Source organism: Hyaena hyaena, unplaced genomic scaffold (genome assembly GCF_003009895.1).
Source record: "Hyaena hyaena isolate Hyena2069 unplaced genomic scaffold, ASM300989v1 scaffold_197, whole genome shotgun sequence".
NCBI classification, from domain to species: domain Eukaryota; kingdom Metazoa; phylum Chordata; class Mammalia; order Carnivora; family Hyaenidae; genus Hyaena; species Hyaena hyaena.
Genome location: NW_024080830.1, coordinates 196,463 through 219,524, shown reverse-complemented (window position 1 = coordinate 219,524; position 23,062 = coordinate 196,463). Strand labels below are relative to the sequence as shown.

Here is a 23,062-nt window from a genome sequence, read left to right as displayed (position 1 = left end):
GCGGTTCGTGGGTTCGGGCCCCGCGCCGGGCTCTGTGCTGACTGCCAGCTCAGAGCCTGGAGCCTGTTTCAGTCTGTGACTCCCTCTCTCTCTGACCCTCCCCTGCTCACGCTGTCTCTCTCTCTCGCCTAGAAATAAATAAAAAAAATATTTAAAAAAAAAAAACAAGTGGGTGCTGCAGCTGAATAGACAGTTTTTCAAAGAATATACTAATGGCAGCAGACACATAAAAAGATGCTCGATACCACTTATCAGCAAGGAAATACAAACCAAAACCACGATAAGATATCACCTCACACCTGTCTGAATGGCTATAAACAAAACAAGAAATAACAAGTGTTGGCAAGGATGTGGAGAAAGGCAACTTTGTGCACTGTTGGTGGGAATGGTAAATTAGTGCAGTCACTGTGGAGAACAGTATGTGTGTTCCTCAAAAAGCTAAAAGTAGAAATATCTGAATCCATATTCTACTTTTAGATATTTATCTGAAGAAAATGAAGATGCTAATTTGAAAAGAACTATGCACCCCTGTGTTCACTGCAGCATTATTTACAACAGCCAGAATATGGAAGCAACAATCTAAATGCTTATTGATAGGTGAATGGATAAGGAAGTGGTTTATGTATTTAATGGAATATCACCATCTGTGACAACATGGATGAACCTGAAGGGTATCAGGTTAAGTGAAATAGAGGCAGATCCCCTAGGACTTCACTTATATGTTGTATCTAAAAACAATACAACAAAGAAAATAAAACTGAAACAGACTTATAAATACAGAGAATTAAACTGGTGATTGTCGGAGGGGAGGGAGAGAGAGAAGGGGAGATACATAGGAACAGGGGAGAAGAATCCCCAGAGACCCAGTCCTCCAGTTATGAAATGAATACATATAGGCAGATAACACACCATAGGGAATATCGTCAGTAATATGGTAACAACTTTGTAGGGCAACAGATGTTAACTAGATCTATTGTATGATGACCATTTCATACTGTACATAAATACTGAATAACCTGAAACTAGTATCATATCATATTTTATGTGAACGATTCTTTATTAAAAATAATTGTTGCCAACCCAGCATTTGCACTACTAGGTATTTATCCAAAGGATACAAAAGTGCTGATTCAAAGGGGCACATGTACAGTGTTTGTAGTAGCTCTATTGACAATAGCCGAAGTATGGAAAGAGTCCAAATGTCCATCAGCTGACAAATAAAGAAGATGTGTACACACACACACACACACACACACACCCCGGAATACTACTCAGCAATCAAAAAGGAAGTCTTGCCATTTGCAACAACACAAATGCAACTAAAATATATGATGATTATATATATGTATATATGTGTGTGTATATATATATTCTTAGAATATATTATGCTAAGTGAAATAAGTCAGCGGAAGATAAATACCATGATTTTACTCATACATGGAATTTAAGAAACAAAACAGATGAACATAGGAGAAGGGAAGGAAAAATAAGATAAAAACAGAAAGAGAGGCAAACCACGAGAGTCTAAAATACAGAGAACAAACTGAGAGAGTTGCTGGAGGGGAATTGGGTGGGGGGGGAATGGGCTAAATGGGTGATGGGCATTACGAAGGGCACTTGTTGGGATGAGCACTGGGTGTTATATGTAAGTGATAAATCACTAAATTCTGTTCCTAAAATCATTATTACACTATATGTTAACTAACTTGGATTTTTAAGAAAAATTTTTAAAAAAGAATAAAATGAGATTAGATAAAATCCTTCAAAAATAATTGACTTATGGACATAAAAAAAGAGATAAAAGAACTCTATTCTCAATAGATTTTTTAAAAGGATATATGACTGAATATCAGCTTCATTAAGGCCAGCTGATTTTGTATCAACACAGCATAGGAACCACCTATGGAAGAGAATTTATTAAACTTTTACTTAGCTATAGGAAAATACACCTAATATAACAGCCAAATTCAATCAGAAAATACATGAGTATGCAAAGAGACATGTAATAAAATCCAGAGCCAATAATTATCTAAAGCTTTTAATATGAATTGTGGTTTTTAAAATCAATATGTTTTAAAATAAACACATCATGTTTTGAAAAGCATTGTCAGGTAGGCAGAGTTTGGCAAAATGCAAATAGGAAAGAAATAAGATATTTCACTTAATAACAAGTTCTTACTATACCCACAAGAAAATACTCCCATGCATGGTTTCTGCAGATTATATTCGGACTTACCAATATTCAAGTTACCTTTTCATGGATGTACCATATCAGAGGACCTGCCCTTGGAATTGTTAGAGAAGTTGAATATAAAACACCCATGAGGCGTTTCTTGTTCAGCTAATCTAACAATTCTACCCATTAATTTATTTAATACTGTGGTGTTCAACATGGTATAGTCTGTCTCAGCAATATGTCACTTTTTAGGGAAAGTCAAAATGTCACTAACATTTTTGTAGGCCTTGACTAGGAAATATGTTAAAACCTTTATAATCGAACCATCTACTTTTTGTTTGCTTCACCTGAATTCTTGTGGAAATCGAGTCACAAAAATAGTCCCCATAAAATTTTTAATTATGCGGCACTACTGAATATATATTCAAGATGTCTTATTACCTGAATCCAAATGCATCCTCTGGTCTTGACATTTTTCCATGAGAATTCAACAAACATTACCCTAGAAGGTGTTGTCTCAAAATGTTAAACTTTTTTTCTTGATACCTTTTGACAGTTGAAAAAGAGCGAACCATTATAAAAAGAACTGTTGCCAAAAAGAAAACATCTCAATATGAAACAAAGCTGTGGCACGTTCAAATTGCAGTACCTGGTGAGGGAAAAAAAATTGATTAAATATTATTTAGCCTTTCAGAAAGATCTATAATCCTTAAAATTATTGTAACTGATTTTGTTTATGATTTTTTAAATTAAATATTTGTAGTTTTAAAAAAATCTGTTGCCTGTAAATTCAGTAGCAGTGTTGGTGTATAGTTTACTTGTCTGTCGTGTCTATACCTGGCTTTGGTATGAGGGTGATGCTGGCCTCCTAAAATGGGGGCAGGGAGTACTCCTCCACCTTCTCCTCCCCCCATCAGTTTTAGTTAGTGTTGTTTGCATTTTAATTAGTTTCCAGATATTCTATAATTTTCTCTTGATTTCTTCTTTGTTGTTTCAGAATGTGTTATTTAATTTCCAGGTATTTCTAGAGTCTCCAGCTTGCTTCTTGTTGATTTTTAGTTTCATACCATCGTGGTTGAAAAAGATATTTGTTATGATTTCAGTCTTCTTAAATTTGCTAATACTTGTTGCTGTGTTCTGTCCTGGAGAATGCTCCATGTATACTGGAGAAGAATGTATATTTTGCTTCTGTTGCGTAGACTGTCTGTGAATGTCTCCAGGTCTGTTTGGCCCAGTGCATGGTTCTAGTGTAACCCTTCCTGGGTAGTTTATCAGTTGCCGAAAGTGAGGTGTTAAATCCCGTGAGTGTGACTGTCTTGTCGGTTTTCCTTAGACCTGTTACTGTTTGCTTTCATATTTGTAGGTGCTGCAGTGACGGCAGAACGTAAGTGCGTACATAACGACAGTTGTTTTACCTTCCTGATGACTTTACCCCTTTACATATTGAGCTTCATTGTCTCTTACCATTCTTTGCTTAGAGTCTCTTTTGTGTGATCTAAGTATACGCATCCCCGCTTGCTTTCGGTTTGAACTTGTACGGAGTATCTTTTCTCGTCCCTGCACTGTGAGCCTCTGTGTGTCTTCAGACCTGAAGTGTGTCTTTTGTAGGAAGCATGGGGTTCGATCTTGTTTTTTAAAACCCAACCAGCTACATTTTGATTGGTCAGCTCAATCCATTTACATTTAGAGCTGCTATTGACGTGTTAAGAATTTACCAGTGCCGTATTGCTGTCCTCTGGTTCTTTTGTTCTTCCATAGTTTATTTTTCACTGTGTTTTTGATGACTTTTGTAAACTTGTGATTTTCTGTGGCGGTATCCCTTGTTTCCTTGTCTTTGCTTTTGTGGGGCTACTGTAGGTTCCTGCTTTGTGTTACCAGGAGCCTCACATAGGACGTCTCATAGGTAAAACATTTAAGCAGATGCTACTTTGATCAGATAAAAAGCTTCATTTGTTACTCTCCATTTAAAATTTTTTTTTGGTCATTTAAAATTTTTTTTTGGTCGTGACCTCTTTTTATATTATATATTCAGTAACAAACAGAATTAGAGTTTTCTAAGTCTGAGTGTAATCTATGTCATAAGTAGTATTTTTTCACTTCAGCTTGGAGAAGTCCTTTCAGCATTTATTTCTTTTTTATTGAGAGAGAGCATGCACACAAATGTGGTAGGGACAGACAGAGACTCTTACAGGCTCCACACCCAGCGAGGAGCCTGACACAGGGCTCAGTCTCACGACCCTGGGATCATGACCTGAGCTGAAATGAAGAGTCAGAAGCCCACCCCAGGCTCCTCAGCTTTTCATCATTTCCTATAAGGGAGGTCTAGTGATGAACTCCCTCTGCTTCTGTTTGTCTGGGAAGATCTTTATTCCTCCTTCATATGTGAGGGATAACTTAGCCAGCGAAAGCATTCTTGGCTGGAATTTTTTTCTTTCAACGCTTTGTATATGTTATTACAGAGTCTCCTTCCTGCCCACAGGGTATCTGCTGAGATATCCACTGATAGCCTGATGAGGATTCCTTCATACTTTTTTCTCCTGGCTGCTTTCACAGTTCTTTCTCTAGGTTATATTTTTTATTGTTTCATTTTAATGTGCCTTAAAAATGTTCTTTTTGCATTGAGTTATTAAGGTGATCTATTAGCCTCATGAACTTGGATGTCCAGTTCTCTTCCTGGGTTTGGGAAGTTCTCAGCTGTCATTTCTTCAGATAAATTTCCTGCCCCTTCCTCCCTTGTTTCTCCTTCTGGAACTCCAATTATTCTAATATTTGGTGGGGTTTTTTGGTGGTTTTTTTTTTCTTGCATAGTTTATTGTCAAGTTGGTTTCCATATAACACCCAGTGCTCATCCCAACAAGTGCCCTCCTCCATGCCCATCACCCCCCTTCCCCTCTCCCCCACTTCTTCAACCCTCAGTTTGTTCTCAGCATTCAAGAGTCTCTCATGGTTTGCCTCCCTCCCTCTCCTTAACTATTTTTCCCCCTCCCCTTCCCCATGGTCAGCTGTTAAGTTTCTCCTATTCCACATATGAGTGAAAACATATGGTATCTGTTCTTCTCTGCCTGATTTTTTTCATTTAGCATAACACTCTCGAGTTCCATCCACGTTGTTACAAATGGCCAGATTTCATTCTTTCTCATTGCCATGTAGTATTCCATCATATAGATAAACCACTTCTTCTTGATCCATTCGTCAGTTGATAGACATTTAGGCTCTTTCCATGTTTTAGCTATTGTTGAAAGTGCTGCTGTGAACATTGGGGTACATGTGCCCCTATGCATCAGCACTCCTGTGTCCCTTGGGTAAATTCCTAGCAGTGCTATTGCCGGGTCATAGGGGAGTTCTATTGTTACTTTTTTGAGGAACCTCCACACTGTTTTCCAGAAGGGCTGCACCAGTTTACATTCCCACCGACAGTGTAGGAGGGTGCCCGTTTCTCCACATCCTCGCCAGCATCTAGAGGCTCCTAATTTGTTCATTGTAGCCACTGTGACTGGCGTGAGGTGGTATCTCAGTGTGGTTTTGATTTGTATTTCCCTGATGAGGAGGGAGGCTGAGCACCGTTTCATGTGTGTGTTGGCCATCTGGATGTCCTCTTTGGAGAAGTGTCTGTTCATGTCTTCTGCCCATTTCTTCACTGGATTGTTTGTTTTCGGGTGTGGAGTTTGATGAGTTCCTTATAGATTTTATATACTAGCCCTTTATCTGATATGTCATTTGCAACTATCTTTTATTCTGTCAGTTGCCTATTAGTTTTATGGATTGTTTCCTTTGTTGTTCAGAAGCTTTTTATCTTGATGAGGTCCCAATAGTTCATTTTTGCTCTGGATTCCCTTGCCTTTGGGGATGTGTCAAGTAAAAATTTGCTGTGGTTGAGGTCCAGGAGGTTGTTTCCTGCTTTCTCTCTAGGGTTTTGAAGGTTTCCTGTCTCACATTCAGGTCCTTCATCCATTTGGAGTTTATTTTGGTGTATGGTGTAAGAAAAATGATCTAGTTTCATTCTTCTGCACGTTGCTGTCCAGTTCTCCCAGCACCATCTGTTAAAGAGGCTGGCTTTTTTCCATTGGATACTCTTTCCTGCTTTGTCAGAGATTCACTGGCCATACATTTGTGGGTCCAATTTTGAGTTCTCTATTCTATTCCATTGGTCTATGTGTCTGTTTTTGTGCCAATACCATACTGTCTTGATGATGACAGCTTTGTAGTAGAGGGTAATGAGAGAAAACCATTTTGGTTTTCTTCTTCAATATTACTTTGGCTACTCAGGGTCTTTTGTGGTTCCATAAAAATTTTAGGATTGTTTGCTCTAGCTTTGAGAAGAATGCTGATGTGATTTTGATTGGGATGGCATTGAATGTGTAGACTGCCTTGGGTAGTATTGACGTTTTAACAGTATTCTTCCAATTCATGAGCATGGAATGTTTCTCCATTTCTTTGTGTCTTCTTCAGTTTCCTTTATAAGTTTTCTATAGTTTTCATCAGACAGATCTTTTACATCTTTGGTTAGGTTTATTCCTAGGTATTTTATGGGTTTTTTTGTGCAGTTGTGAAAGGTCTCAGCTTCTTGATTTCTTTTTCTGTTATTACCTCATTATCCTAATGTTTGTTCTTTATTTTAAAAATGTTTATTTTTAGAGAAAGAGCATGAGTAGGGGAGGGGTAGAGAGAGGGAGATAGAATCTGAAACAGGTTTCAGACTCTGAACTCTCAGCACAGAGTCCAACACGGGGCTAAACTCACAAATCAGGAGATCATGACCTGAGCAGATGTTGGACGCTCAACCAGCTGAGCCACCCAGGCGCCCCTAGTATTTGTTCTTCTGATTGAATCCCACAGTTCACGTAGGCTTTCTTCAGTCTTTTTCATTGTTTCTGTGTTCTCCACTAATTGGGTTATTTCAAAATTCCTGTCCTGTAACTCAGTTATTCTGTTTTCCATTTGCTACACTGAAGATGTGCTGTTTTGCATTTTTCATTTCATTTGTAGAGTTCTTCCATGCCACAATTTCTACTTCATTCTGTGTGTGTGTGCGCGCGCGTGTGTGTGTATGTGTGAGAAAGAGAGAGACAGAGATTTCTCTCCTTGGGAAGTATCTTGATTTAAACCTGTGTTTTTCCCCCATTTCACTGAATTGTCCGAGTTTTCTTGTAGCTCTTAGAGTTTCCTCAAAACAGTCATTTTTTTACTTCTTTATTAACAAGATCATAAAATTCCATGCTTTTAACCTTGATTATTGGAGAATTATCTTTTGATAGTGGCATATTCTGGATTCTTTTCATGTTCCTTGTATTTTTGCATTGCTGCTCTTGCATTTGAAGTAGTAGACTTCTTGGGGAGCCTGGGTGGCTCAGTCGGTTAAGCGTCTGACTTTGGCTCAGGTCATGATCTCATGGTTCGTGGGTTCAAGCCCCACATCAGGCTCTGTGCTGACAGCTCAGAGCCTGGAGCCTGCTTCAGATTCTGTGTCTCACTGTCTCTCTGCTCTTCCTCCATTCGTGCTCTGTCTCTGTCTCAAAAATAAAAAATAAACCATATAAAAAATTAAAAAGAAGTAGCAGACTTCTCTTTAAAGCTTTGTTAGTTGCCTTCAGTAGGTCCTGGGGTATTATGTGGGGACCTCTGACAGGATGGCACACCTGTTCCACTCCTCTGTTCCCTCTTGTGGCAGAATTCTTAAGCTTTAGGTCATCTTTGGATCTTACAATTCAGTTTACTGACTACTGGAAGGAAACCTCTCCTGCTTTCCAGAAGGTGGCATGACGTTTGTGGCTTCTTCCCTGCTGCGGGACCTGGCTGTGTTCTGACCTCAGAGCTTGCTCTGGCTATTGAACTCGGGAACACAAGGAGCGGCTGCAGAGCAGGGAGTCATGTGGTTTCCCCTCGGGGGCCCTGGGCGCACCCTGGATCCGGCGCAGAAGTCCCCACGTGTGGTGCTCCCAGACGCTGCTGGTGGACTTCTTGCTCAATGCCGTCATCAGAAGCTGCATCTACTCACTGCCCTTTGACAGTCTCTGCCTGTGTCCCCTCCCTCCGTCTGCCAGTTACAGAGGACTGTGGGTCCTGCAGCTGGGCCCTGCGACACCAGGGGGGCCCGGCTTACCTGCGGCGCGCCTCCTCTCCTGCGCAGAGGTCTCTGCTGCCTCCAGTCAGTTCCATGCTGTCTCCCCTTGCCGGGGTGGGGGGGGGGGTGCAAAGCTGGGAACCAAAGTGCGTGAAGGGTTCCTGGATGTCTGCAGTTGCTCTGTCTTCTGTGGGTGTCTGCCCAGGCCGACACTCTCCAGGGAGTTTTCTGACTGTGGCAGGAAGGGCTGGGGCACGTGCCTCGCTCCACTGGTTCGAGAGCCCAGAGAGAGGTCTGCCGCCTGTTACTGGGTGCACAGGGGAGGGGACTCTCCTGCGTCCCGGGCACACGGTGCTGGATCCCACAGCAGCCATAAAGGCCCTCTGGTTGGTGGCTAGAGGTCTGATTCTTTGTCCAACGTCTTACCATGATGCTGACGTCAGTCTAGTGTTCTTTTTCTTGTCCTAAACCTAATTTCCCTGGTCTCTTTTTCTTTTCTCCTCCATTAACAAACTTCTCGGGTCATGTTCTCTGATCTTCACTCCCTGCACCGATTCCTGCCTCCTGTGGGCCCTGTGCACTTAACCTTGGTTACCTTCTGGTGGTGACAGTCACCCCTCTGCCTGTCCTTTGGTGTCAGCAACCACATCAAATCTCCTTCATCACTGGGAAGGAAAAAAAAAAAACACTTTTTTTTTTTTTAAAGCCCTGTAGACCCCCTTAGCAAGACTTTTTCTTTTACAATTCTTCCTGATCTTAAAAGCAATGTGCGTAGTAAACATACGAAGGAGAGAAACGAGCCATCGCCATGGATACTGGCCCGTCTGCAGTGCTGCTGCTCCAGCGAGCTCCTGCTCACCTTCCGTACGCCGTTCCTAAGCCTTCCCCAAGCCTTCCCTAACTCTTCCCTTCTAAATTTTGTGCTTTCTCTTTATCCTATACTCTTGTATTTTTTTCTTCATTGCACCCAAGTCTGGTTTATAAGTAGAACGTTGTATGTATTTGATACCCTCACTAGATCAGAAACTATACGGGAACAGGGAATGTCCTCATTATTAGATACTCAGCATCTAACACTGGTGCTGTAGATCAAATATTTGTTAAATAAGCAAATTAATGGTGTTTGCACTGTGTCTTCTGAATCTCCTTAGCATTCTCCACCTTCGGTTATATTCTGCTCTGTTTCTGGAAGGCAGGGTTGTTCTCATTGCACGACTTTATTGAGCCACCTATATACAGTCTTCAAGGGGCTGGTGTTAGGAACATGGCTCTCGACTTTGAGCAGCTCTGGGCCTCAGCTCTCTCTCTAACGTGAGATTAAGAAGTTGGATTGGATAAGAGTTTTCAAACCACCCTTTGAGACCCACAGTGATCTCTAAGATCCCTTCCCAGAGCTGCCTAAGTGAAATGTCTATTTAGAATGTGTTGACTGAATGACTGAATTCTGAGCTCTAAAATCTCAGACTCTGAAACACACCAAGAACCTACCCTCAGCTCAGATTCTGGCAAAACCAGATTTTCTTGTCAGCTCCTAGGTATCAAGTAGGCCTTCATGTGCATGATGATTGCCCACAGGTAAGGCAGTGATCCCCCCCCCCCCCCCCGGGGTAAGACAGAGGCCTTCTTTCAGACTGCTCCGTCTACTACGGGTAGTCACCAGCCCCGTGTGAATGAAATGTGGCTAGTCCAAATGGGGATGGCTAAAAACCTAAAACCCACAATGGGGTTTTGAAGACTTAGTGGAAAACAAGCATGTTAAATATTTTGGACATCTTAGATTAAGTTGTGTTAAAATTGTCACCTCCTTTTTAAACATGGTTATTAGAAAATTTTAAATTACTGGGGTGCCTGGGTGGCTCAGTCTGTTAAGCATCTGACTTTCGGCTCAGGTCATGATCTCACAGTTTGTGGGTTCGAGCCCTGTATCGGGCTCTGTGCTGACAGCTCAGAGCCCGGAGCCTGTTTTAGATTCTGTGTCTTCCTCTCTCCCTGACCCTCTCCTGCTCACGCTGTCTCTCTCTCTCTCAGAAATAAAAATTTTTTAAAAAAGAAAATTTTAAATTACCTATGTGCCCCACATTCTAGGCTTTCATCTGACAGCATTGTTTTGTGGTTTTTACTTAGCGCAATAGTGGTTAATTTATGTGCCCTTCAACGTCCTGCCTCTGAGCTGTGATCCCTGGCCAGCAGAATCCACATCACTTGGAAGGTGACGAAAAATGGCACAACTCCTGCTCCACCGACCCACCAGGTCAGACTCTGCAGCTGAGAGCCCCAGGTAACCTGAGTGCATGTGGAGTCTGAGATGGTCTGATTTAGGTCACAGTCACAGGACCGCCGTTGCCTCCCTGCCCATCAGACTTCTGTCTCTCCAATTCCATGCATCAGAGATTCTTAACCCAAGGGACTTGGACCGCTCCGGGCGGGGGGAGCCTATAGATGGGCCCCAGGAATCTAATATACTAAAATTTATGCGGTCTCTTTTGTGAACGCAGGTGTATTTTCATGAAAGGATGACCCCGTCACCAACACCTGGGAAGCTGTGAGCAGTGCAGGTGCTGGGGCCCAGCAGTGTCCTGATGAGCACCCTGCGGTCCTCCTGTCCGAAGTCTGAGAACCCCTGAACGAGGTACCGAAGGCACAGATAGGGCTGAGCCACACCCCCTCCGTCTGGTCGAGAGGGTGATGCAGACCTGTGTAGATACAGGCATCACAGGTGGATTCGAAGCAAGATGTGGTGAACATGCAGCCTACAGCATAAAAAGAAAATTTATAGTCAGACCTAAAATTTTCAAGAATTGGTCCGAGTATTTTCAGTCTTTTTGTGGACCAATAAAGGTAAAGTCAACTCAAATGTTTAAGTGAATGATGTTTAAGTCACTGGCTCCACAGGAAGTTGAAGTCACCAGTGGATAAACCCATAGTATAGGGTCACCATGCAGGTGACCATGTCTGCTTTCGGATAGGGGAAAGGACGAGACCAACAATGTATTAAAGCCAGTTTTTTTTAAATACATTTATTAACCAATGTTAACACATTAAATGAATCTATATATTGCTAGTCAGAGCAGCTTACAAAATGCCAGAATGCATCATAGAACTGGACAGCCACAATGAGTAATTACAATGTGCATAGTGGCCAAGCTCAACACCTTGATATAGCTTTATGATTTGCAGAAAAATTTTAATAGTGATTCCTAAAACAATCAGTTGTAATTTTACCTAAAACTTTTACAAAACCAGGCCACAATCTCTTTTTTTAAATTTTGTTTTTTTTTTTTTAAACACACAGTTTTCACGCTGTAGTAACTTGGAAATGTTGCAACCGTGTCAACGGAGACAAAAAAGCCAAAGTAACACGAATCTTACTTTCATGCAGCTATCAGGTAAATAGTACATACTCTGGAATGATTTTACACCAAAAATATTTCCACAATACTTGCTCTCATAGGGGTGGATCGAAGTCTTAAAACTTGAAAAACAATCAGAGAAGGTAAGTGTTCTCGGTTACGGTCTCTCTCAAGACCAGGCACCGGCACCGTGGTGCCGCGCACACATCAGAGCGACAGGGAGGGAACAAGACACCCAGTCACTGCCCAGCTCGGGGGCAGCAGCCTGCATCAGCCTGTGTCACCACCTCAACAGCATCAGGACCGGATGCAGGTCCTTTCACAGAAGACTTAGTTACATTTTCAACTTTAGAGTGACCCTGACAAACCTGGAGAAAACTTTTTAAAAGGTTTTCCTCCTGATTCTTTCACTTCCATGGTGTGTAATTGCTTTAATAAATATCAAAGGTCTAAATAAATATTTACAAATTATTTCTCTAACCTTAAAAAATAACTAAATGATAGATGCGAATTTGAGTTGGTCTAAGATCAGTCTTTGAAACAACATAAGTGGTGAGATTTAAAAAAAAAAAATAAGATTTCCTGGCTGTATTTTATATATCTATGTATAAAAAAATCATTATTCAACTATCGATCCATTCCTATTGGTAATGCTTCTTAATCCAGACATTCCGCAAAATACAGACTTTTTACAAATCACGGCATCTTTAATACAAGAAAATTAACATGCATTATTCTTCATTCTGTGTACAGTGATGGAGTTCATTAGTAGGCAATGACCCATTACTACAAACATAACGGCCTCTGTGAAACTTAAGTGCTTTCTTTCCTTTCAGTATTAATTTACAATATACGAGGTGACACCAGATAATAGGCAATCAGATGATATTTGGGGAGGGAAGGGAAGCATTAAAGAAATTTGTATGCCTCATCTATAATTTCATGGATGGAGAAAGGTAGTTTTTGGCTTTTTATTTGTTGTTTATCTTGTTACAAGCACTCATGTTAGGACAAAGATGAAATGTGCAAACTTTAAATTTTAAATATTCATTTTCTCTAAGATCCAGCTCAGTAAAAGATTACCCCGGTTCCCTGCAATTTTAAACTACAAGATCAAAGCTAATAATTTGTTATAAAAGTTATATATTGAAAAGAAACAATGAAAAACACAATTGGGAAATATTTAAGGAAAAATATGCAGGACTAGCACCTGCTGTGTCAACCCTGTTCCCTAAATTCAGCCACGTACCCACTGGCATAACCAGTAGACAGACGATGCCTTGAAACCGTAAATTAAGCTGAACAAAACCAGCTCAACAAGGTTAAGAAATAAATTTCACATCAAGGTAGTATGTTTTATTTCTGAAACAGTTCTGTAGTTCTTACATTCAGATCTATTTTAAATGCTTCTTTGTTAAACTCACTTGTATTCACCTGTTGTTTTTTAAAGATCTGTTGTTTAAAGGTTAAAATCTCTGTAAAACCTAAAAATGTTTTAAAATTTGCTGAAAATGCAACAAATTCTCAATTAAAATTTATTTAAAATAATACCCTCCACTGATGTTACTTTTACCCCCTGAAAAACTCCGGAGGAGCATTAACAAAAGATTTAAACTACTGTGCAAAATTTCTTCACGAAAAGTGTTTAAAGGCTGGTGCAAAATGGGAAGCAAATTCTAAACAATTTTGGCTTCTTGGAAACAAAAACCGCTTTGTCTGAGAAGAGTGCTCGTCGCCGGCGCCCGCGGGACCCGCCTTCATCTTTTCCGGCGACAGGTGCGCTTGTGCTCGGCGTGCCAGTGCTCCTGCTGGCACTTGATGGAGCAGTAGGACGTGTTCCAGCAGCAGTGGTACATGGCCTCCTCCTCGCAGTTGTAGCACTGCAGGCGAGAGAGCGGGGCCAGGTTAGCAGCGGGCACGGGGCTCTGTCCTTCAAGACTTTTGTGGCTCGGCCGTCAGCGGGATCATCCAGAACATCAAGTATGCTCTGTGCCCCAAGCTGAACGGCAGGGAACGGACGCTGCGGCCCTTGGCCAGCAAATGTGAGCTTACGTAGCGCATTAACTCCCCTCTCCTGCCCATTTCCCATCGGCACCCAAACCTAAATAGGATCCTGTACAGATGAGCGGGAAGGAAGCACCAGGAATCTCTCCCCGTGTGGACAACAACTTCACGGGCAGGATCAGTCTTCAGGAACTGTTTTGCAACTCTGGAGTCTACTGAAGACTGGCAGTTCCCAGGTAAGTGGTGGACAGTAAATGCTGATTAATTTTAGTCAATTTCAGCTTGTAGCACTTGAGCCACTGCCCCCCACTTCCAGCTGCATGGTGGCAGCTGTGTGTACGCAAAACTAACCGCATGAGTGCGTGCCCAAGGAAACGCTCAGAAAAGACCCAAAAAGTCCTTCAGTTTATGCCTCACACTGATCCTCAGCACAAAGCCTACAACAAAATTCAGCAACCCTGAAGAGGGAGAGAAACCCTGAAGAGTTCTAGAGTTACCGTGTTATTAGCTTCCAGTGTTCAGCGTTCAGCCGTAACCACAAAAATAAGGCATACTGAGAAAAAGGCTGACCCTGAAAAGGTCCTAATGGCAGAGATACAGTCTAGTTCTTTTAGTCTGAGCATCTTTAGGAGAGATGTGGAGAAAGTTAACAGGGTTTACCCCTGGGATCCCATGGGACTGTACCCTATGTCAGGCTCCGTGCTGAGCATGGAGCCTGCTTAAGATTCCCTGCATCCCTTTGCCTGCCTCCCCTGCTATGCTCTTAAAATTAAGAAAAAAAGAAAAACCAGAAAGAAAATCTGGAACAGAAAAGTCCATTAACTGAAGTGAAACGCTTATTCTCTACAGGAATTCAAAGACAGACCTGAGCTGAAGCCAGGACAACAGAAATTAACAAAACAGAAGAAAAATGAGCAGAACCTGAAAGACCTTGGGGAACACCATCTAAGGTACCAAGATACTCCTTCTGGGAGTCCCAGAGGGAGGAGGGAGAAAAGCACAGAGAGCAGGTGAAGAAATAATGGCTGAAAACTTCCCAGTCCAATAAAAGATATGAATGTGAATATCCAAGAAGCTCAATGAATTCCAAGTCATGTGACCTAAATAAGACACACATCAAGACACAGTATCTCCAAACTTTCAAAAGCCCAAGTTAAAAGAGAACCATGAAAGCAGTACAAAAATACCATACTGATGATCCTTTTGACATGTGACAGTTTATTACCAGATTTCTCACCAGACCAGAAGACCATGGGCTAATGATCCATTCCAACTGCTAAAAGGGAATACTGTCAATGCAGAATCCTATATTCAGCAAAACTGTTCTTGTAAACGTGAAGGACAAATTTTAACATTCCCAGATACACAGAAACTGAGGGACTTGTGACCTGCCCTGCAAGGAATGCTCAGGGGGGTCCTGCAGTGTGAAGTGACCATAAAGAGCATAGCAGAGATAAATGAAATAGAGTAGAAAAAGAGACAAAAATCAATGAAATCCAAAGATGGTTCTTTGAAAAGATCGACAAAATTGACAGTCTTTTTGCTAGATGAACTAAGAGAGAAAACCCAAATTCCTAAGATCAGAAAAGAAAGTGGGAAACTTACTCCTGATTCTACAGAAATATGGAGGATTTTAAGAGTACCATTAACTATTCCATATCAGAAAACTGAATAACCTAGACAAAATGGACAAACTCCCAGAAGCACAAAACCTACCAAGACTAACTCAAAGAAATTTAAGCAGACTGAATTATTAACAAAAAAATGTCTCAAAAAAAAAAGAACCCTGGTTTTGCTGGTGATGCTAGTAAATTCTAGCATGTAGTTTAACAGGAATTAATAGCAATCCTTTCCAGACTTTTCCAAAAAAACCGTAAAGAGGCAGAAACACTTCCTAAATTTATGCTGTGCACCCAGCATAACTCAGATATCAAAGGCAGACAGGCACACTACAAGAAACAAAAACTATAGATCGACATGACTTACGGACATTTGGATAGAATCCTCAACAAAGTATTAGCAAATGGAATTCAGTAGCATAATAGAAGGATTATATACCACCAAATTGATCAGTGTAATATGCTGCATCAATATAATGAGGAAAAAAAGACACATCATCTCAACTGATGTAGAGAAAGCATCAGACAAAAACGCAACACGGTTTCATGATAAATAACATGACAACAGAAGAGAAGGAGAAGAAAACTGCCGCAATATGAAAATCCCACAGCAAACATCACAGTAAGACAAAGTTTTCCTGCAAAGTCAGGAGAGGGGCAAGAAGGCACCCACTTTTAAACACTTGTATTCAACTACAGGAAGTTTTGGCACAGGATCAGGCAAACAAAAAAGACATCCATACTTGACAGGAAGAAATAAACTTTATCTGGTTTGCATATGACTCGATTACTTCAGAGTTATCCATACACAAGAGTCAACAACAAAGCTACGAGAAAAAATGAATTCCGCAAAGGAGCAGGATGGAAGGTCCTAAAATCAGCTGCATTTCTAACAGGAACAATGAGCAATCTCAAAAGGAAACCATGAAAAAAATTCTGTTTCAGATCAAAGACCACTAAAATACTCAGGAACAGGCTTAACTAAGGAGGGGAAAAGCTTGCACAATGAAGACTGCCAAACACTGCTGAAAGACATTAAAGACGTAAATGGATGGGGCACCTGGATGGCTCAGCCCGCTGAGCTTCTGATTTTGGCTCAGGTCATGATCTCATGGTCCGCGGGTTCCGGCCCCACGTCGGGCTCTGTGCTGACAGTTGTTAGCTCAGAGCCTGGAGCCTGTTTCAGATTCTGTGTCTCCCTCTCTCTCTGACCCTCCCCTGCTCATGCTGTCTTTCTCTCTCTCAAACAAATAAAAAACATTTAAAAAATATTTTTAAAAAGACATAAAGGGAAACACATCCCATGTTTGTGGACTGGAAGAATTCATATATCATTAAAATGCCCCTATTACACAAAGCAATCTACAGATTCAGTGCAATTCCTATCAAAATCCCCATGAAAGTTTTTTTGATATAGAAAACCCATCCTAAAATTCACATGCAATCTCAACGGACCCCACATAACCAAAATAATCTTGAAAATAAGAAGAAACTGGAGGACTCATACTTCATTTCAAACCTACTACAGTAACCAACCACGTAGCGTTGGCATAACCAGACATACAGACTAATGAATACAGAAAGAGACCCTCACGTATATAGTGAAAGGGTTTCTGACAAGGGGGCCAAGACCTCTCAAGGGGGAACCCACAGTCTTTAACCACACAGCTGGGGAAACTGCATCTCCACACACAAAGAATGAGGCTGGACACCTCCCTAACAGCATATACAGAAATTAACTCAAAATGGATCAAAGACCTAAAGGTAAGGCCCAAAACAGCAAAACTCTTGGAAGAAAACACAGCACAAAGCTTCACAACACTGGATTTGGCAATTTCTTGGATGTGACCAAAGGCACAGGCAACAAAAGAAAAGAGAGAGTGGACTTCATAAAAATCCTAAAGTTTTGTACAATAGGAGACACGGTCTACAGAGCAGAAAGGCAACTCCCAGACTGAGAGAAAACATTTGCCGATCGTGGACCTGGTGAGCAATCACTATCCAGAATAGATACAAAACTTTGAAACTAACAACCTGATTCACAAATGGGCAAGGAAGTTGAAGAGACAGGTCTCCAAAGATACAGTGACCAATAAGTGTGAAAAGATGTCGAATGTCAGTCACTGACCATCAGGGAAAGGTAAATCAAAGCCACAATCAGCGCCTCGCACTTGTCAGAAGGGTTACTATCTTGGAGAGAATCTGGAACCCCATGCACTGTTGGTCAGAGCGTAAGATGGCATGGCTGCTGTGGAAAGCAGTATTTCCTCAAAAGCCTAAAATAGAATTACCATATGACCCCACAGCTCCCCTTTGGCTATACACCCAAAACAACTGAAAGCAGGGTCTCAAAGCCTTGTGCCCACCCATGTCCACAGCAGCATTATTCACAATAGCAAAAACCAGGAAAAAATCCCCGTGTGTTCCCTGACAAGTGCTGTGCTGCACAGCCGAGTGCGGTGCATACACGCAGCAGAATGTTATTCACCCTGAAAAAGAAAAGGGAGTAACTTCCTTGTGCCACAATATGGATAAATCTTAAGGGCATAATGCTAAGTGAAACAGCCTGCTGTAAAAAAACAAATGTTTGCTCACACTTACAAGAGATACTTGGACGGTCACAGTTGTGAGGAGAAAGCAGAACAGTGGCCACCAGGAGGAAGGCGTGAGTGGTTAGCAGGTAAAATGTTTCCGTTTTACAGGGTGAAAAAGTGGTGGTAATAGTTGTACAACAGGAGTATATTTAATACCACTGAAGTGTACACTTAAAATTTACCATCTTCACCATTATTGTGTGTATTTATGCACAATTTTAAAAAACTCCACCTCACATCTCTTTCAACCACCCCCGTTTTTCTGCTCCCCTTCACAAACTACTTCAAAGAATTGCCAAACTTCCTACTTCCAATTATTCTCTTCCCTTTCTTTCTTAATCCTAAGGCACTCTTTCACCCGTCTCTCCCCACTGGATATGCTATTATCGAGGTCACTTATGATCCAAAACTAGTGCTCAGTTCTAAGCCTTCATCTTGTTGGGCAACATCTGAAGCCATTTTGACGGTCACAGCCTGGGAGGGGAGAAGCGGTACCCTGGCGCCCAGGGATGGACACCGGGGCTGCTGCTGAACGTCTCTGGTACACAGAGCAGCCTGTGTACAAGAAGTTCTTGGTTCAAATGTGAACAGAACTGAGAGTGAAAAACTGGTCTACACAGAGGTGAAGAATCCATCTAAGTGTGGACTGTTTCGACTCGGGGAACATAAAGACTACACTTTCAAGCTGAGCTGGCAACAGAAAGGTGAGACCCTGGACACGCAGCTGAGGACGAACTGGTCCTGACAAGGAAGAAAAGGATGTACTTGGTTTCGGCACCTGTATGTGCTCCATACAGACAGACTGACCTGTAGAGGTGGATGAGTCCCGGGGATGCGACCTGGGGACGCAGCCTACATGTGGTATTACGATCTTACTGCAACTTCAGTAAAAAGTCACTAAGAAAAGCATGGACAGCATGTTTTAATTTTGGAAATAGCTGAATGAGTCCCATTTGAGTTTAAATCCTGGACATGTACTAATTACTCACGTGATTCTTGACCAGGTTTTTTAACTTCTATCTTCATTTCCCCATCTTTAAATCACCATCCTTTCTTTCAAGTACCCTAACATTTACTTATGTGTGCGCTCCTTCATTCTTGATTCCCCCTTTCACCGTGGATGTATTCCAGAGGCGTGCCGTCTGTACTACATTCTCCTATTTGTATCTCATCTTAACATCAATTTTCTGGCATCTGGCACACCTGCTTGCTTTCTGTCAGACAATGTTGTATTTTTTCATAATGTGAGAGTTAATTATATTTACTCATCTACTAGACAGGACATGAGGAGAAGAGTGTTTCTTTAGTTACTCTGTTTATAATCTCATAAGCTCATAAAATTCCTCGTCTAAAAAATGAATATAAATGGGGGAGCCTGGGTGGCTCAGTCAGTTAAGCATCTGACTTCGGCTCAGGTCATGACCTCACAGTTTGTGAGTTCCAGCCTGGTGTCGGGCTCTGTGCTGACAGCTCAGAGCCTGGAGCCTGCTTTGGATTCTGTCTCATTCTCTCTCTCCCCCTCCCCCACTTGTGCTCAGTCTCTGTCAAAAATAAATTTAAAAAAATTTTTTTTAAAATAGGTATAAATGAAAGCAGTCTGGCGTTGATATGAAAACAGATGCACAGCTCAGTGGAGCAGAGCAGAGCCCAGAAATGAACCTGCACTATCCGCTCGATTAGTTTTCCAACAAAGGAGAGGGAAAGAACAATGGGAAGAAGGCAGTCTCTTCAATAAAAGGCAAAAAACTGGACAGCCACGTGCAACAGAATGAAACTAGATTTACCTTTGTTGTCCAAACACTAATGTTAACTCAAAATGGATTAAAGATTTGAATGTAAGACCTGAAACCATAAAATACTAGAAGAAAATAGGCAGTAAAACTCCTTGACATCAGTCTTGGCGAGGATTTTTTGGATCTCACACCAAAAGCACAGGCAATAAAAGTAAAATTAAACAAGTGGGTCAAGTCAAACTAAAGAGCTGCTCTGCAGCACAGGAAATAAAATGAAATGGCAGCCTATGGAATGGGAGAAAATATTCTGCAAATCCTGTATCTTGACATTTGTGTTCCAGGCCTCAAATAAACTATATAACTCAACAGGAAAAAAAAAAATCACCTAATTTTAAAAAATTCTAAAGATCTATGCAGGTCCTTGCCACTCATCATCAGGGAAATGCAAATCAAAACCATGATGAGATACCACCTCACACCTGTCAGAGTGGCTAAAATTAACAACTCAGGGGCGAGGATGTGGAGCAAGGGGAGATTCCTGCACTGCTGGTGGGAATGCAAAGTGGTGCAGCCGCTCTGGAGAACAGTATGGAGGCTCCTCAACCAATAAACAACAAAACTACCCTTTGATCCAGCAAATCCCATTTCTAGGTATGTGTCCAAAGGAAATAAAATCCGGATACTGAAAAGATAACTGTGGCTCCACGTTCACTGCAGCACATTCACCAAAACACACGACCTGAGTGTCCACACGTGGGTGGATGAACAGAGAAGACATGGTATGTATGTACACACAGCGGAATACCATCATCTCCGAGAAAGGAGATGCTGCCCAGCGTCACTTCGGTGTGGACTGAGATAAACAGCAGGTCTAACGGCGCAGCTTCTGCTCATTCACAGCTGGAAAACACTAGAAAAAGCAGTGTCCTCATTCCCTACTACAGCCGCCTCTTCCCATTTGGATCCTTTAAGTAAACTTACGGGGGTTCTCCCCATAGATCTACTGCCCACTTTCTAACCTTTCTCTGGTCTTTGCGTGAAGACAGAATCACAGACGTAGTGCTGGGGATTTGTGCTAGTTACTATTTTGAGCACACCATCATTCCCATCTAGTGCTATTCATCTCATTCATCTGCATTTCCTACCAAGTCATCTTCATTGATTCTCCTGAATTGTATGCAAAGTTCCCCTTTTGCTTTATTTATCACAGTATTTATAATGTTTACTTTCCTGAGGAAATATTTACTGTAATCTAAAGACTCTCTTCAGAAAATGTAGGGATGGGGGCGCCTAGGTGGCTTAGTCGGTTGGGCGTCCGACTTTCGCTTGGGTCATGATCTCACGGATCGTGGGTTCGAGCCCCGCATCGGGCTCTGTGCTGACTGCCAGCTCAGAGCCTGGAGCCTGTTTCAGTCTGTGACTCCCTCTCTCTCTGACCCTCCCCTGCTCACGCTGTCTCTCTCTCTCTCCTAAAAGTAAATAAAACATTAAAAAAAAAAAAATGTAGGGATGAGCACTGGATATTGTATGGAAGCGATGAATCACAGGAATCTACCCCCCAAACCAAGAGCACGCTGTATACCTTATATGTTAGCCAACTTGACAACAATATTTTTTAAAAATGTGGTCTGGATCAAATGAAGAATCATAAAACTTCTTACAGTTGCTCATTAAAAAGAACAAGTTAGGGGTACCTGGGTGGCTCAGTCAGTTGAGTGTCCGACTTCAGCTCAGGTCATGATCTCAACACTGTGTGGGTTCAAGCCCAGCACTGGGCTCTCTACTGACAGCTCAGAGCCTGGAGCCTGCTTCAGATTCTGGGTCTCCATCTCTCTCTGCCCCTCCCCCCGACTGTGCTTGATCTCTGTCTCTCAGATATAATAAAAACAAGTTATGAGTTTTTGGTAGTAAAACGTTTTCACCACCAGTTAGCTGAGATGGGTGGACACATCCACCCAGAACTCCTGATCTAGGGGAAGATGACAATGACAAACAAGACACTGAATAGGGGACAGTCTGTCAGATTCTAGGTAGAGTTACAGGCCAGTGAGCTGTTACTATCAAAAAGGAAATCAGTTGAAAAGAGTCTAATGTATAAATGCTGGACAGCGAAATCTGAAAATCTTTAACTTGCCCCTGGGATGCTGACATTTACAGTCTGATGACCGAGAGGCCAGCAACCAGGCATTACAGGCAGACGGCAGAGCTGGCCAGCTCATCCACATACACCCCAGCACAGCAGACGCGTCACGTAAATTAGATGCACTGAATCTCTACTGATGGTTCACAATCTCAATTTAACATAATAATCCTGAGCGATCCTCGGTCATGTGGATTCACAGAGAGAACATTTCAATAAAAATGTTAAACTACTTAAAGCTGGCAATTTCACATTTGATCTTATTTCAGGTATAAACTTAGCACATTCCACATACGTCTTCCTGAACTAATTTTCATCACTTGTATACTGGGTGGTACATTTTCAGAAGAACACTAATACTTACCCACTGCTTCTTCTTGGTCTGAGAAATCAGTTGTTTGTGCTGTGTTGCTAGCTTCTTGATTTCTTCTACAAATTCTTCTTTACACTTTTCCTTTACTTGCTTACATTTTCTGTCCATCTCACCCTGCATATTGGCTACAGCTTTATTTACAGCTTGTCGTTTCTCCTCTTCCATTTCGGAACGCAGCTGAAATGACAAGGGTAGCCCCTAACAGCCCTCAGCTCACACAGACCATCACCCTGAAGAGAACCCTAATGCACAGCACCTACTTAGAGGATACCCCTCCTCCCTCCGTGCCATCAAGAGCTGCCAATGCCTCCAACACAAACACAAGTGTTGCTGTTAACTGAAATGTTATCAAAGGTATCTTATTATGTTCCTTGTTTTACAAAGGAGCTGCCTGGCAGATGCCCAGCTGAAAAGTGCTAACCCACCACTGGAAAACTCTCGGCATACTCAGGGTCCTCATGGGGCCAGCTTTACCTTTTCCAGAGCTTCTCGTACAACTCTTTCTGTTTCTCGCTTGTGGTCAGACTTCATTCGGTCTTTAAAGTCATTGAAGATCTTAGTGTATTTGTCATGGCACATGCTTTGACACACTCCATCACCGGTGGTCTGTGTGCTTCGGTGCAGCATTCGTGGTGAAGAGGCACTTAACTTCTTGGTCTGAGTGGACACAGAAACCTTTTCGATTGGCTGAGGCATGGTGGGGATTTCCTGGCTGGAACTCACTGCTTCAGTTTCAGGCTCTGGTTCCTAAAGGGTAAGGACAGTGCTCAGATGTGAAACAAAGCCGCCAGACAGTCCACCAGTTAATGAACAGGCTCTTTTAGGATAAAAATACAGGGATACGCATAAAAAGCCACCTAATAAACTACTCTTAAGAAAACTGTAATTAAGATGGGAAATTCTGTTATGTAGATTTTACCACAATTAAACAAACCCCCAAAACTTCAATCAATTAATAGCGACAGTAATTCTAAATAGGATCTTCGTTTATAATTTCATTGCATATAATACT

At 41.8% G+C, this 23,062-nt stretch overlaps 1 protein-coding gene and 2 long non-coding RNA genes across 14 annotated transcripts in view; 2 read left to right on the top strand and 1 right to left on the bottom strand.

Annotated features, from left to right (window-relative positions):
- The window catches only part of LOC120238049, a 32,155-nt gene extending 21,175 nt beyond the window's left edge, over positions 1–10,980 (top strand). The window contains exons 2-3 of the long non-coding RNA XR_005530129.1: positions 10,362–10,515; positions 10,733–10,980. This is a non-coding gene — a long non-coding RNA (uncharacterized LOC120238049). The remainder of the gene's footprint in view (positions 1–10,361; positions 10,516–10,732) is intronic.
- A 248-nt stretch (positions 10,981–11,228) lies between these two features.
- ZMYND11 (zinc finger MYND-type containing 11) overlaps positions 11,229–23,062 on the bottom strand; it is a 136,918-nt gene continuing 125,084 nt past the window's right edge. For all 11 annotated transcript variants that reach the window (XM_039241624.1, XM_039241626.1, XM_039241623.1 and 8 more), the window contains 3 exons: positions 22,525–22,797; positions 22,042–22,227; positions 11,229–13,467 (listed from right to left, as the gene is read on the bottom strand). In XM_039241624.1, the coding sequence (XP_039097555.1) occupies positions 13,345–13,467; positions 22,042–22,227; positions 22,525–22,797 (582 nt within the window). In that variant the 3' untranslated portion in view covers positions 11,229–13,344. The remainder of the gene's footprint in view (positions 13,468–22,041; positions 22,228–22,524; positions 22,798–23,062) is intronic.
- Positions 13,663–19,538, top strand: LOC120238054. Of its 2 annotated transcripts, XR_005530132.1 has the most exons (3): positions 13,663–13,827; positions 14,441–14,541; positions 19,385–19,538. It is a non-coding gene; the product is annotated as an uncharacterized LOC120238054 (long non-coding RNA). The 2 variants fall into 2 exon arrangements; XR_005530131.1 differs by lacking the exon at positions 19,385–19,538 and having other exon boundaries at positions 14,441–14,657.